Source organism: Amaranthus tricolor, chromosome 11 (genome assembly GCF_026212465.1).
Source record: "Amaranthus tricolor cultivar Red isolate AtriRed21 chromosome 11, ASM2621246v1, whole genome shotgun sequence".
Classification (NCBI taxonomy): domain Eukaryota; kingdom Viridiplantae; phylum Streptophyta; class Magnoliopsida; order Caryophyllales; family Amaranthaceae; genus Amaranthus; species Amaranthus tricolor.
In genome coordinates, this window is record NC_080057.1 from 26,975,593 (window position 1) to 26,990,320 (window position 14,728).

General features: G+C 31.6%; 2 protein-coding genes across 2 annotated transcripts; one reads left to right on the forward strand and one right to left on the reverse strand.

The window, feature by feature from the left end:
• Nucleotides 1–5,134: 5,134 nt before the first annotated feature.
• On the forward strand, nucleotides 5,135–11,383 carry LOC130827850 (protein FATTY ACID EXPORT 3, chloroplastic-like). Its single transcript, XM_057693720.1, has 6 exons — nucleotides 5,135–5,585; nucleotides 6,392–6,779; nucleotides 8,293–8,460; nucleotides 9,964–10,010; nucleotides 10,126–10,163; nucleotides 10,960–11,383. The coding sequence occupies exons 1-6, from the start codon at nucleotides 5,310–5,312 to the stop codon at nucleotides 11,045–11,047; spliced, it is 1,005 nt and encodes a 334-aa protein (XP_057549703.1). The 5' UTR covers nucleotides 5,135–5,309; the 3' UTR covers nucleotides 11,048–11,383.
• A 450-nt stretch (nucleotides 11,384–11,833) lies between these two features.
• Nucleotides 11,834–13,464, reverse strand: LOC130827851 (uncharacterized). The gene is made up of 2 exons (XM_057693721.1): nucleotides 13,234–13,464; nucleotides 11,834–12,568 (listed from the first exon to the last, which is right to left on the reverse strand). The coding sequence occupies exons 1-2, from the start codon at nucleotides 13,390–13,392 to the stop codon at nucleotides 12,065–12,067; spliced, it is 663 nt and encodes a 220-aa protein (XP_057549704.1). The 5' UTR covers nucleotides 13,393–13,464; the 3' UTR covers nucleotides 11,834–12,064.
• Nucleotides 13,465–14,728: the final 1,264 nt, after the last annotated feature.

Sequence of the window (14,728 nt, forward strand, 5' to 3'; positions counted from 1 at the left end):
AAAAAAAAATGCAAATGAGATAAAAAAAAAATTAAGTTAAACATGTAGATATAAATTAAAAATAGAGTATAGCTCACGGCCAAAATGAAGCAACACTCGTGGACAGATAGACTGTAGGAAGAGAAGGATTTAGTGAGAAACTAACTCATGACTTTGTCTAGGGATTGTATTACTTAATCTAACTGAGACAAGACTCGATTCTAGCATTTACTATCTACTTGGTAATTAGCAAGTTAAAAGATACATTTGCGTTCAAATGATAACGAGTATTTCGTTTGGCCAATGAATTTTGGTTTTGGGTTATCAATTACCGCTGCCTTCAGCTTAGGCTTTTGGATTCAACGATACTTTGAATTTAAGTAACACAATCAAGCATGAAGAATTCATACCTGGTTGATAATCTGCTGGCCTACTATAGCTATTATGAGAATGAGACCAGCGAGAAATCAGGTGGGTAGCTTAGTGAGTATTCCCAGTCTCTCATTATCTAGCACCACTAACATTGCAGCTCAGCAATTCGCTGTCTTAGGCTAGCTCAGTGGCTCGATCATAAACAACATTCAAATTAACTCTGAGGAGTATGATTGCCACCATCTATACTAAAGGAAGAAAGAACACAAAGCAAAAGGATGTATACTCGAGGAGTTTCTTAAAATGCACTTCATACTATATATTCCAGAGCCATTATTCATGATTAATATGCAATATTAGCCTCAATAAAAGTAAAAAAGATTAGATACATTAATGAGGTTTTTCATAAGTATTTGCCTCTCTGAAACTAGTAATTTCACTTCTGATCATCTGAACAGCGTGAGGCTGCACAAACAAGTGTGTATTATCGAGCACATGTATTATGAATCTCTCGCTTCCCTTCAACTGAGCATTCATATTGATGATGAACTGCGCCATAGGTATATCGCTACATGATGGAAACCACATAAAAGAGTTCAAGTTCCGATACACATCACAATTTCAGTTAAACAGTATCTTCAAAGAGACGATCCAAAGAAGAAGTAGATGAACTCTAGAAAACAGTTCACCAGGCAAACGATACAGATCCTTACGAATCTGGGATGCAAAACCCAAATATCTGAGAAGTTGTCACATATATGAATGGCCTCGATCCCCAAGTACAAGAGGTACGAAAAAGAGAAAAGTATATGAAATCAAAAGACAGCAAACTAAGAGGCAGTTAAAAGTTGAGAGAGGAGATTGAAGGGGTAATATAGTGAGCACACAATGACAGTCACAAACTCACAGGTTCTACTTTCATCTGATTCCAATATGGTAGCTGAAGTACTCATAAATAAATAAAATAACTGTACAAAACTACAATTTTTAGCGTTGTATATAAGGTTACCGCTTAGACAAAAATTGGAATGGAACTATACATAACTCCAGAACAGTGCATTAGATGTTTAACCATAAATTCTTCATAAATGGGTCATAAGACCGGCCAATCAAAGTTAATTCAGGGGCTTCCCTGTACAGATTAGTACAGGAAGAAAAGGACAACATTCATTCTCATGTGTCTTAGCACAGATAAAAACCACCTACAGGCCAAATGCCACGGCCAAGATGATGTATCTTGCTTTTCTATAGAGCTCAAAGCATCCGTATTTGTATGTCATTCAATCCCCTCGTTCCCCTCCTACTATAGGGCTAACAATGTTCATAATAGCCTAATCTGAAATTCTAATGGCTTTCTATAATCAAAAAAAGGTTTTAGATTTCATCATCATGTTGTTGAATATAAACAGGTAATAGCAAGTATTGGAGGAAACTCTGCCACATCAAGGAGCGGGATGGCAAATGGTAATTCTTATTCCATCAAGAAAAATAATGCAACACTTGCAACCAACACTCAGAGGTGTAACTGGGATGAAACTATCTCGCAGAGTCGCAGAGACTAGCTACGACACAGCGCGAGTTCAATGCCTAAAAAGTTAAAAACGCAAAGGAAACTCAAAACTCATATGCATCACAATTGGCACTCAGTGTGCCATTTTCTCAGATAATACAAACTCATACTTCCTCCGGATTTTAATAGTTGCTACAACTGTTTATCAACTGATCTTATTTAGTATATAATTCTCCATGTATAATGTAAAACATAGTCAAGCAGGATCTTGTTTGATTCGTATTAACGCATATTTTCATAATATTAACTTTTTAGTATTTTTTATCATATGAAAATAAAGATATTAAAGATTAAAATCGTGCTTTGGATAGCGTGAAAAACAAAAGTGTAGCAACTATTAAAAACCAGAGGAAAAGTATTGATTATTTATCTGGCTAAGGTGTATCAATGGAGCCAAGCCTAGGCATGGCATAATATAGGAAACACTCTGTCCCTGGTCTGATCAGATAGAAAAAGCAAGGTACTTCAGGAAGAACATTCCAGGGGAAAGCGTGTACCACTTATGTGTTTACCACAGAATCGTGTACAGAATGCTCAAAATGAGAATGTATGAAAATCTCAGAATCTCTTACCCTGTAATTCTATTGAATAGAAAATTCAAAATGATGTAAAAATTTATCATATATACTTAAGTAGCCGTTGTCCAAACAGATAGGACTAGATGAAAGAAAATGGTTCAATAAATATTTATAGATTGTGATGAGTCTTTTTTCACCCATCCTAAAGCAGTAGGTGACTAGGGGTCCTCCATGGGAAGATTGCTCTGCTCCCAGACTATATATTGTAAGCCAGTTGAAAGCTACCTATAATATGATTCTAGCTTGCTTATCAAAATATATAACTCGACAAGTTCAACTGCTGACGCAATATAGAAATAAGAGAATTTGATTATATCCTCAAAACATAACCAAATGAGGGAGAAATTATTTTTTTAAGAAAATACACCCTAAATCATTTTTGGGATACCTTACTATCTTACACCCATTATAAACATTAGAATAATGTTTCAAACACAGCCTCCCTCAACTCTTTCCAGAAAACAAGCCTGAGTATACTGTGCAATGGTATTTCCTAAGCTCAGTAGTAATCAATGAAACTTGTAGAGAATCCGAGTGTCACACGATGAAGACCATGCATCCAAACGCAAAGCCATTTATCCTATAGAAGAACATCACATTCAAGCACTTGTGCTTTGCTCCCCAACATCTTAACATTCCAAAATCTGAAGTACAACACAATTTTGTCTTAGACAAAAAATTATTAATTGTTCTAATTTCCCTAAAGGCTTTCTAATGCATGTACAAGTATAAATATTTACTGCATAAAAATTATTCTCCTGTGTTGAAGTTCATATATTGTAAGGTTTAATGACATCAACTTATAAATGCTCAGAATTGCAAACAATGTGAAACATAGAAAACTTATCACGATAAAAAAAAATAAAAAAATAAAAAAATAAAAAAAAAACACACACACACACACACAATAATACATTAGCATTTAGAAACGCCCCACATGAAAAAGCACATTGAACACGAATCTTTCACTCCAATGAATCTCAAAAGTTCAAGTTTCAATTAAATTCCAATATGAATAGAAATAGAGATATGAATGATAATAATGAAATTAAAAGCAAATCAATAGTAAGGAGAATATATCGATTTTCTCTGAAGCAAAAGTTCCTCATTTTATTGCGAATTGCCCTATAGCTTGAAGATCCTATTATAAATGTTTACCTGAGAAGATCAATGGTGGTGGTGATGATAAAGCGTCGATAGAATTGCCAGAAACCGCTAGGAGTGAGATGAAAAAGGAACAAATGAAAAACTAATTAAGAAAAGGGAGATAATAAAAAAAATACTCTAACTAATCAGTAAAAATAAGTTTTAATTAATAGCCAATAAGTTTCAATTTACTTCACATTACAAAACTAATCAGTAAAAATAATATTTAACTAATAAAAATAGTTACAATTATTATAAATTAGTTTTCAATAACTCTCGTGAGAGACCGTCTTTCAGAGAGATGACCTCAAACAAGAAGTCCACATTATTACTTTCTCTTTGATTTGTATAAATTGGGTTATTTTGCCCATAAATTTAATGCGTCTTTCGGAGATACTGCTTACAACAATTTGGGACTAGTTTTTAGTCAATAAATATCATTTTCAACCATCAAAAATTAGTAAATTGTAATCAAATAAGTATCTAAAATCAGTTCAAATCAGTAAAAATCAAGTGGATACAATAAAAATCACGTTCAATTAGTAAAAATCAATTGAATCAGATGTTTAGATGTTGCCTTGTTGGGTGTGATAAAAAAATTGTATGATTAATATCAAAAGCGAAAGAAAAATGTGTTGATGAAACTAAAGAGAGAGGTGGTGTAACATATTGAACTTATCGGGTCAACAACTCTATTCATACAGATACTAGATTAACCCCAAATTAATGTAAGTCTTTTTGACACACTTGGTTATCACTCATGTGTATTATGAGAAGAAAGTCACTCATCCCAATAGTACTTCATATATGCAAAGAAAAATTTCTCTAAATGAGCTTCTTTGAAAAGGCGATCCTTTTAATATGGATATAGTTTCAATCCTTTCAAACACTTTTGGTACCTTATTATTTCAATTCGACCTATTATATTTATCCTTACTTAAAATCGTAGAATTTATGTTCGGCTCTAAGATTCTATCATGCTATATGAACCAACCCTTTCAAATCAACCACAGTCAAAAAACTGCTTTAATATATACCATTTGTAAGACCCCCACCTCACCCATGTCAACGATATTACCCTATACTCACGGGGAGATAGAGTAGTCCCATAAAAAACACTTGTCTTTTAGGTGTACCATGTGAAACTTCCTAAGCCACTTATCCAAAAACATTACCTCTTACCAGTTATATTATGATTATTGATATTGACATTTTTATTTTTTAAGTTTATTTTATAAATTGCGGCTAATGTGTAAGGAAAAACAAAGTCAAGTGAGATATTGTTTAAATCATTCATTCATACTAACTTTTTATAATATTATTATTATTATATATAATTTAATATAAAAGTAATCAAAATAATTCATTAAATTGCATAAACAGTTAAATATATCAATTATTAATGTCATGTAGATTGAGTGGGACCAAAAATGAATAGGTGAACATAATGCAAATTATTTTCTCAACCCTCAATATTTCACATTTTTCACACAAAATCTCTTGTAACTTGAGGCAAGCAAGGCAAGTATTCCTTGCTTCAACTTTGTATATACAGTATACTCAATGACTTCACCTTCCCTTTTCCCTTTTTCTTTCTAATTTTAAATCCCTCTTCTTCATCATTCAAATTTTTCGACACAAACAATAACACCTAAAAACGGTCGATGATGACTCTCGACTGTTTCTCCCTCACAAACCCTAATTCTAATTTGGCCGGACTTCCATTGAAGAACAACCTTTCTTCTTCTTCAATGGCGTCCTTTTCGTTTTCTTCATCTCATCTACATTTTGAAACGATTCATCAACGACGTAAAGCGTTTCTTTTCGCTGATATGGCCTCACTATCGCCGAAAGGACTTGGTGGACTCAGTTTAAAGAATCGCAATTGGAAAAAGATGAAGTTTCCGACTGTTACATTTGCTGCTTCTCAGGAAGAATATGTGAGTTTGACTTTTTTCTTCTTTAAAATTAATTCTTTTCTTTCTGTTTACTTGAAATGATTGAAGTTTGAGATTCTTTTGATGGATTTATTGTTGTGTTAGAATGTGTCAGTGAAGTTTTTAATTGTGTATGAAGTACAGTAAAATCTATCCTGAAAGTATAGTGATAGTGTTGAAGAGTTTGATGATTACTAGATTAATTGAGGTAGTTTGATTGGAAATTGGAAGGTTATTTTATTTGATAGGAATCAATTTTGGCCCTGAATAATTTTATTTTTTTGTTTAATGTTTGTTGCTGTTTTTTTATTGGAAAATGTAGGTGATTTGATTTATTTTATTTGCTTTTTTTTGGAGAATGAGAGTACTTTTAGCTTGCTTTTTTGCGAGATAGGTAGGCGGTGGGTTGAATGGAAGTTGTTAGAATGATATTTCGGTCGATCTTTCCATGCTTTCTCAGACCTTGCAATAATGGGAGGCAAATAGTAGTTTTTCTCTTCATTGCAATGTGTCCAATGTTATGCATTTAGCTTCTGGGGACATAAATGGCTGCTATTAGCTAGCTTGTGATCTATTTTGAATATAGGAACTTCTTTAGTGTTGTATTGTTGAAGCAACAATGGTACCTTGTCATCATTGCATTTTGTTGAGTTTCTCCCCTATAGGCAACTATGTTGTTTAATACATTATGGTTGCATCAATGCACACCAGCTCTATTTCTTCTGCCTATTATATGTATGTTAAATTGTATATACTGCATGATTATGTTTATTTTCATTTGAATTATTATTTATTGGATATTGATGAAGCCGTCCGAAGGAGAGATTGACATGGAGGGGAATGATTTAAAAAATACTGGTCAAGAGTCTCAGGATGCTTGGAAACAAACTCTAGAAACATTTAAAGAGCAAGCCTCAAAGCTGCAAAGTGTGTCTCAAGAAGCATATGAAGTATATATGAAGAATGCGGTTGTTACATTAAAGGAAACTGCTGAGCGATTAAAGATCCAGGCTGATCAGGCGAGACAAGATTTAAGTGTTATGGCAAAAGAACTGAGGGAAGAGGGTAGACAATACCTTACTATAGCAGCAGAGAATTCTCCTGAACCGGTAAAGGATGTAATGGAGACCTTTGCTTCTGCTCGTGATCTAGATGATGTATCTAAAGTCCGTGATTTTTACGTTGGGATACCATATGGTACGACATTTACCCAGATGTTTGGATGAACCAAAAATATAATATCATATGGTTTTTAATACTACACAACACGTTTGCTACCAAGGATCAATCGGAAAAAACCACAACCACATTGTTATAAGACGGTATGGTTGCGTATATTTGACCGCCAAACCTTTCTTAGGTGGGATCGTGGGTGCCTCTAATAACATTGGGATAATGGAATGTTCTACAACAACAACACAACATTCTAGTAACTCAATGTCACTAGGTCGCTCTCGCCATGGTGCGGTTTTGAGGAGTCGGATATACGCAACTCAAACCTTCTAACAACTAAAGGTTGTTCTCCATCTACCCTTGATTGCAAACACTAGATTTGGAGCTTCACACACACACACACACACACACACACACACACACATATATATATATATATATATATATATATATATATATATATGTATATATATATATATACATATGTATATATATATATATATGTATGTATGTATGTATGTATATATATATGTATGTATGTATATATATATATGTATGTATATATATATATATGTATGTATATACATATATATATATATATATATATATATATATATATATATATATATATGTTTTGGATCATATGAAAACCGATTAAAATGGTGAAAACTAAAAACAAGTGTACATACAAGCTTAAATAGTATACATACTTTGGTGTCAATTTTGTAAATAATTGGATGTTTTCTAAAAGGTGTATATACATGCTTAAAAGGTGTACTTATTTGAATGACATTTCTATAAATAATATCAACTTTTTTCTTCACAAAAATATATACACCCTAAGATTTTATGTGCACCTTTTGCCACAGTATGCATATCTTAGTGTTGTTTCAGTTTTCACCACTTTAGTTGTTTTTACCTAATCTTGCCTATATATATATATATATATATATATATATATATATGTATATATATATATATATATATGTATATATATATATATATATATGTATATATATATATATATATGTATATATATATATATGTATATATATATATATATGTATATATATATATATGTATATATATATGTTTATATATATATATATGTTTATGTATATATATATGTTTATGTATATATATATGTTTATGTATATATATATATATATATATGTATATATATATATATATGTATATATATATATATATGTATATATATATATATATATATATATATATATATATGAGAAACGTACATTATTTAATGAGCTATTTTATTATAGTATATTATTATCCTAAATGAAATTATAAATCTTTGGCTCATTTGAGGATAAATGTTTCTGCTCTAGTTAGACTAATAAGTAGGATGTGGTTTGCATGTGGATCATTTCATGTGTCATGTTTGTCTATACATATTATTTTTGCTTTTAGTGTTGGAGCTTCGATCGCCCTAGGCAGTTTAGTTTTCCTTTACAATTGAGTTAACGCTTGATTCATTGTACTTTACTTTATCTTTGTTTACTTGCTTCATCTGCAGGGACAATTCTTTCTGCTGGTGGCTTTCTTAACTTTATGATTACTGGAAATGTTTCTTCCATTAGATTTGGTGTGATCCTTGGGGGTATTCTTTTGGCATTAAGCATATCAAGCCTAAGTTCTTGGAGAAAAGGAGAGTCCACTGATAAGACTTTGAAAGGACAGGCAGGTTAGTATTTAGTTGGTAGGCATGGTTCAAATCTCTGCCTTTTACAGGGTAATCATTTCTAAATTCCAGGAAACTTTTGTGTAGTTTGTCTCCTTTTCTTTACTAATTTTTGTAGTTACTTGTCTGTCCAAATTTGTGACGGTGATCTATGGCACTTTTCCCATATCTCTCTCTACATAATATACTGTAGCCATATTTGCTCATCTTTTGGGAAGTAGTCAAGTTGCATGTCTCATGAAGTTGCAATTCTTCATCTTTTTTCAAGCAAAACTTTAATATGTTACTTAGATAGGAAGATCACTCAGTAGTTCTAGTGAAAATGTGTTTAATAGCTAAACATCAAGCAAATGCTATTGTATTTTGTCTTTTCCTCAACTGTTCTAGTCAGACATGGTTAATTTTGGTGATTATTCATGCTACAGCTAGCTCTAAGGTGAGAGTTACCTTTGGTAATATTTAGTAAACCCTTAGGTTTTTGGTTACCTAATTGAAGGTTGCTACACGAAGAAAGTAGTTGATCTTATATTGTTGGGATTAAGGGTTTGGCAATGTTGTTATTATGTAAGGATAAGTGATATTGTTAAAAAATTAATTTCTTTGAATGGAATTTCTTTTATATGAATTACTATAAAATTTTATTGTGTAAATATGAATTTTAATGTGCATAGCCGCATAGGTATGAGCTGCTTCTTTCTTCCCTCCCCAGACCCTGACCATAGTTTTCTATGAGCGGGATACACTGGGTATGATGATGATGATAGCCACATAGGTAAGCCCCCTTTTCCTTTTGCCTTGTGTGAAGGTTTCATGGGGTTGGTTTGGGGGGGGGGGGGGGAAGGTGTTTTGGGCTGGCATTTTCAGAATCTTAGCTCCTCTTGGGTCATCCAGAGTGCTTGTAGTAAATTATGTAATTGTGGTATATAATTAAGGGGCTGGCATTTTCAGGATCTTAAATCCTCTTAAGTCTTCCAGTGTGCCTGTAGTAAATTATGTGACATGGTATATAACTATGGCGCAATACTTATAGGAGGGTTTTGGAAAATGAAGGACATACTTCACCAGCTAGGTTAAATGTCATCTGCTGTCTGTGTCAGAAGTCAGAGCATGATTTTTGACCTTGATGCCAGAATCTAGTGAAGGGAATTGTGATATTATGGTAACAGTATAAATAAGTCTTAGTTCAACACTGATCATTAGAAATTGAGAAGACAAATTTGGTTTAAAGTATTTTGCTAATTTGTGAGTTCTTTTGCTCATTTGAAGTAGCAAATTTGCCTAATTAAGTAGTAAATATTTATATCAAAATATCATTAGTTTTTGTAGGTTCTGACGTTCTTTGCTGACTCTTCCCTTTTTGTTTGATCAACGATGTTAATGCTATAATTCAATATGAAAGTGTGATACTTTAACTAGCTAACTGCAGAGTTGTTTTCATGAAAATTATTTTTTTAATCCTTCAAATGTTCCTGTTTGGCTTTGACATGTTTATTTCTGGTTATGCAGCAATAACTAGTATTCTATTTTTAAGGGACATGCGCCTGGTGTTTGAGGTAAAGCTTATTTTCTATTTCTTCTTCTTTATTAATCCAAGTTGTGCTTGTTTACGCTCTATCACATTCTACATTATAGTAGTTTTTATATTAAAAATTTTAACCTTCATTTCAGGGACTTAATTTGGCTGGGCTGTTCAAAATGATCATCAGGTTTATATCTTACCACTTATAATTCTGTTTCCTTTGCTGCAACTTTATTTTAATACCTTCACTATGCTTCCTTACTCTACCCCTAAAGAAAATTTGATGGAAATAAAGCTTTTTAAAGGCTGCAAAATGGATGGAGTATTACCTCCTTTGGGCGTGTTTATTTGTATGATTATATATCGGCTTGAACTCTTTTTTAGCCAAGTCTCCTATTGACTAAGTCAAACATCTCCACATGGAACCTCTAATGTGGTTGTTATTCGACATTGAATTGTTTTGCTTTAAGGCTTTGTTTGGATAAATGAAAATAGAGGGAAAAGAAAGGAAATAATTTGGAAGGATGGAAATTTTCTTATTTGGATAGCAAAAAGGGGGAGAGGATTTGGAGGTTTTAAGTCCCATCATTTTATTAACATCCAATCTCTCCATAAGAGGAAAGATTCGGAAGTAAAATGAAATTTCTTTCTTTTTCTTTCCCTTCCTGTACAAACAATGAAGTCTTTTCCTCTCTTCCGCTCCCCTTCCTTTCCCTTCCATCCCTTTCTCTTCCCTTCCTTTCTTTTCTCTCATAATTTGCTATCCAAAGATAGTGTAAAAGAAAATTCTGGACGGTCTTTTTCGGGATAGAGGTCGTATCTATTGTTGTGTTTGGTAACTGCTTCTTGTGTCTCGTTTACTTTTTGAGTGACTACTGTAACTAGCAAGTGGACCAGTGAAAATTTTGAATGTTGAATTATGTTAACTTTATAGATTCAAATATTGCCTACTATAGCTTAATGTGTATAGTACTTATCTGCAGTGGGGCAGTTGCAGCATTCTATGTATACAGGATTTATTATGACAAGCAGCAGAGGCAGCCAAATATTGACGGTGAGGCAACCAGCTGAGGTAGCCTATGCATGTTTGCAATCGTCACACGAAATGAATTGTCATATGTAAAGAAGAATCTCGAGTTTAAATGAGGATACTCCTGTGTGTCGACCAATTGTGTGCAAGATTGATTGTTTCGGCTGTGAAGCAAGTTCATACGATTTTAGAATCTATTGTATTTGACGTGTATCTGCATCGAAAATTAGGGTTGTGTAGAATTTTATGAAATGAAGGTGTCTTAGAACTATGTACAGAATCAGCAATATGGGAAAAAATGATTATAGTGGACCAAAAGCTTGCAATAATGACTTGAAGAGATCCTTAAATTTTTAAATTTATTGTGTTTGTTTTAATTTTCGCGTAAAACTTTACTTTGTCTCACTCAATTTCGCTATGTTTATTTTCTTAATGCATGAGCTTTTGAAATATAGGAAAATGAAAGAGATAAGTTTGTGTTATACACTTATTATTTCTTTTGGAGGTAATTCGTGTGACAATTAAATCTCAACTTACCGTGCAATCGTAAATCTTTTTGTGGTATGATGAACAATGATATGAGTTGTGCAATTATTTTTAAATAAAGAAGAAAGAAAAATTCAACGATATTTATGTTCTACTCAAAAATACTAGTTTTTAGGGTAAAGAAAATTCCCTACAAACAAGAGAAGAATTGAGAATCGAGCTCTTATGTGAAAGGAAAAACATTCATCCATTACTCTAACACATGGTTCTCAAAAACACTCCACTGTGGTATTGAGCTTTAGTGATGGCAATGGTAGTAGTAACGGTGGTGGAGATAGGGTGGCCACAAAGAAAAATTTGGCGATTTTGTAATGATTTGGAAGAGAGCATTACTCAAGTATAGTTGCTTTAAACAATACCTTGTACACTTTTTTACGAAAAAAACTTAACTATAGTTTATATTACATAATGAATGACAAATATACCCGTTGGCCGTTATAAATAATTATGAGTTCATATTTCGAAACCCGTTTGCAATTTGTTGTTATTCAATAAACTATAACTCATTAAAATTATTTTTGTATAGTGAGACCTTGTAATTTGATAGAATAATCAAGGCCATACAAAACCCAAATCATAACCAAGGAAGAAATGAGCACAAAAACAGGGCCAATTAACCACATCAACAAAGGCAAACTAATACACAACATTCTACTCCCTACAACACCCATTATAAACCCTCTTTCTAACACCCTTTTAGTATGCCCACGGCTCAACATTTCTCCTGATGCATTGATCAAATAATTGGCATCTACCAAATAGCCGATAGCTATTGAACTACACAAGAAGCTTGTGAGCAAGAATACCGATGCTGACCCGAATTTTAGAACGATGATTCGACCTGATTGTGACCCAAAAAATGGGGTCGTACCCAATAAGTTGCTAGCTTTGTATGCATTGTTGGCTAATGCTGCTAATCCTATGTTGATTAGCATGGTTATAGTAGCTGTTAGTATGGTCTCCATTAAGCTATTTCTTAAACTTTGAACTGCTAGGACCTCCTTTTTATCATCACCCTGTTCAATTTTATCAAAACACCCAATTAAAAAAATTAAACTTGTTTTACTTAGGCATATGCAATGGGTCAAATATGAGCCGACCAGGTGAGGATTGGATGTTTCATCAAAAGAATATTACAATAATAAATATAAAAACTAAACCCAACTAATAAAGTAATTTCACACATAAACGAAAAAATCCATGATTTTGAATAATAATGTTGTATTATTGTGGTTTAATATTACGTTGTGGAATTCTTTTTCAAAATTTGCTATCACTGGCATTTCTTAAAACTACGTTGCTATCATATAAAATATCCCAAAAAATATTTATAAATTTCAAAATGAAAATCTTCTACTATCATGATACTTTTGTCATTTTGATGAAATTTTTAGTATCTTAATCTATAACTTACGGCATAAAATCGAAAAATCAATATTTTAACTATTGTCTACACTTTTATAGTGAATGAAAAAGCTTGTGTAACATCTTAATTATAGATTTATGTAATGAAAGAAACATAGTAATAATGCATATTTACTTCATCTATCTCTTGAGTAAATTTTCGATTTCAAGACTTTTTAACATAAAATGATACATACTCGAAAAAATGGAGGGGATGAAATAGAACGCATTTATCGTCAAGAACTTAATAAATTGATCATGTATATGAAAACGTTACCTGTTTGATACCATGGAACCACTCCCTCCTCTTGAGAGTGATGATTCCTAAGGTGATAATTGAGGGATTGTTCTTGAAGTTGTGCCATAGAAAGGCATGGTATCCAACACTAAGGAACAAACTTAGAGGAACTAATATGATATCAAGATGATTTGCCATAACAATTATATCTTTTTGAAGCTTCAAAATAGAAGATTGGATTAGAGAAATTATCAAATAAAAGAGCTCCAATAAAATTAGTAAGTTTGGTAATATGACTTTATTGCCTAATTAATGTCAAATATATACACAAAGGAAATGGGGTCCTAGTCATGAAAGCAAATAAGGGTTTTTCTTTGGTGGAAAACCATTCATGAATAGAGAGATTAGTCATTCAAGCACCACCATTATTTGTCTTATTTTTTAAAAGCTTTCTCTCTAAGTTAGTTTGTTGGAAATTGTTCATGCTATATAATTAGTTGTTAAATATGCCAAATTAGTACATATAAGTATTTTTCATAACTAACATATTTTAGTGCTTTGATGATTCAACAATCAAGTTAAATTATTTAATCTAAAGCAAACTCTTGATTTTTTTAAATGAAAAAAATAAAAATTTAAATAAATTACTAATGATTAGTAAAAATCACCAAAATTTTGAAGGGTAATCTTTAAGGCCAAAAACTAAACAATTTACATTTAGTTTGCTTCATCCTCTTTTTAAGACTATATAGGGCAAATTAATAAATGCTTAGAAGAAATTATCAATATTATCAAACTTGATATTAAACATAACAAGTTCAACTTTTTCTAATGTCAAATTTGATACGATAGAGGGCTAATGTCAAATTTGTAGATATTTTAAATGGAAAATTGAATAGAATGAATTAATTAAGCAGAACTCTAAAGACAGGCTTTCAAGAACTCAGCCTACTTTTCTTTATCAGTAAATATCTTAATTTTTTTTTTAAAAAAAAAAACTGTTGTTTTTAAAAAAAACTGTAGAAAACTGCTTTTTTTTTTTGAAAGATGAAAAGTTTTCTGATTAACTATCTATTTCCTAGCAAAATAAAACATCATTTAATAATAAATCAGATTATTTTTATTTTTTTTTAAAAAATTAAGGTTCATCAATGGTGGAAAACAGTGATGTTCAAGATGACAATTATGACTAATTTTTATGATTTGGGGTTAAAATAATATATTTGAAGTTATAACATAATATATTTGAAATTATAATAAAATATTTTTAGTGGTTATAATATAATATATTTAGGGTTATAACTCAATATATTTGGAATTAAAACTTAATATATGTGAGGTTTTATAACATAATATATTTGCTTATATTATTATAATATCAATTTTGTAGTATTATATCACAAATATATACTGTTATAAACCCAAATCTATTACGTTATAACCGCAATTATATATTTTGTTATAACCTACAACTATATTATGTTATAACTCCAAATATATTATGTTATAATTACAAATATATTATGTTATAACT

Bases quoted from the DNA above. Each gene is read 5' to 3' on its own strand.
- LOC130827850 (XM_057693720.1), top strand. From the start codon at position 5,310: ATGATGACTCTCGACTGTTTCTCCCTCACAAACCCTAATTCTAATTTG. The intron at 8,461-9,963 runs GTTAGTATTTAG...CTGGTTATGCAG, and splicing joins GACTTTGAAAGGACAGGCAG to CAATAACTAGTATTCTATTT. The intron at 10,011-10,125 runs GTAAAGCTTATT...CCTTCATTTCAG, and splicing joins ACATGCGCCTGGTGTTTGAG to GGACTTAATTTGGCTGGGCT.
- LOC130827851 (XM_057693721.1), bottom strand. From the start codon at position 13,392: ATGGCAAATCATCTTGATATCATATTAGTTCCTCTAAGTTTGTTCCTT. The intron at 12,569-13,233 runs GTAACGTTTTCA...AAAATTGAACAG, and splicing joins GGTTCCATGGTATCAAACAG to GGTGATGATAAAAAGGAGGT.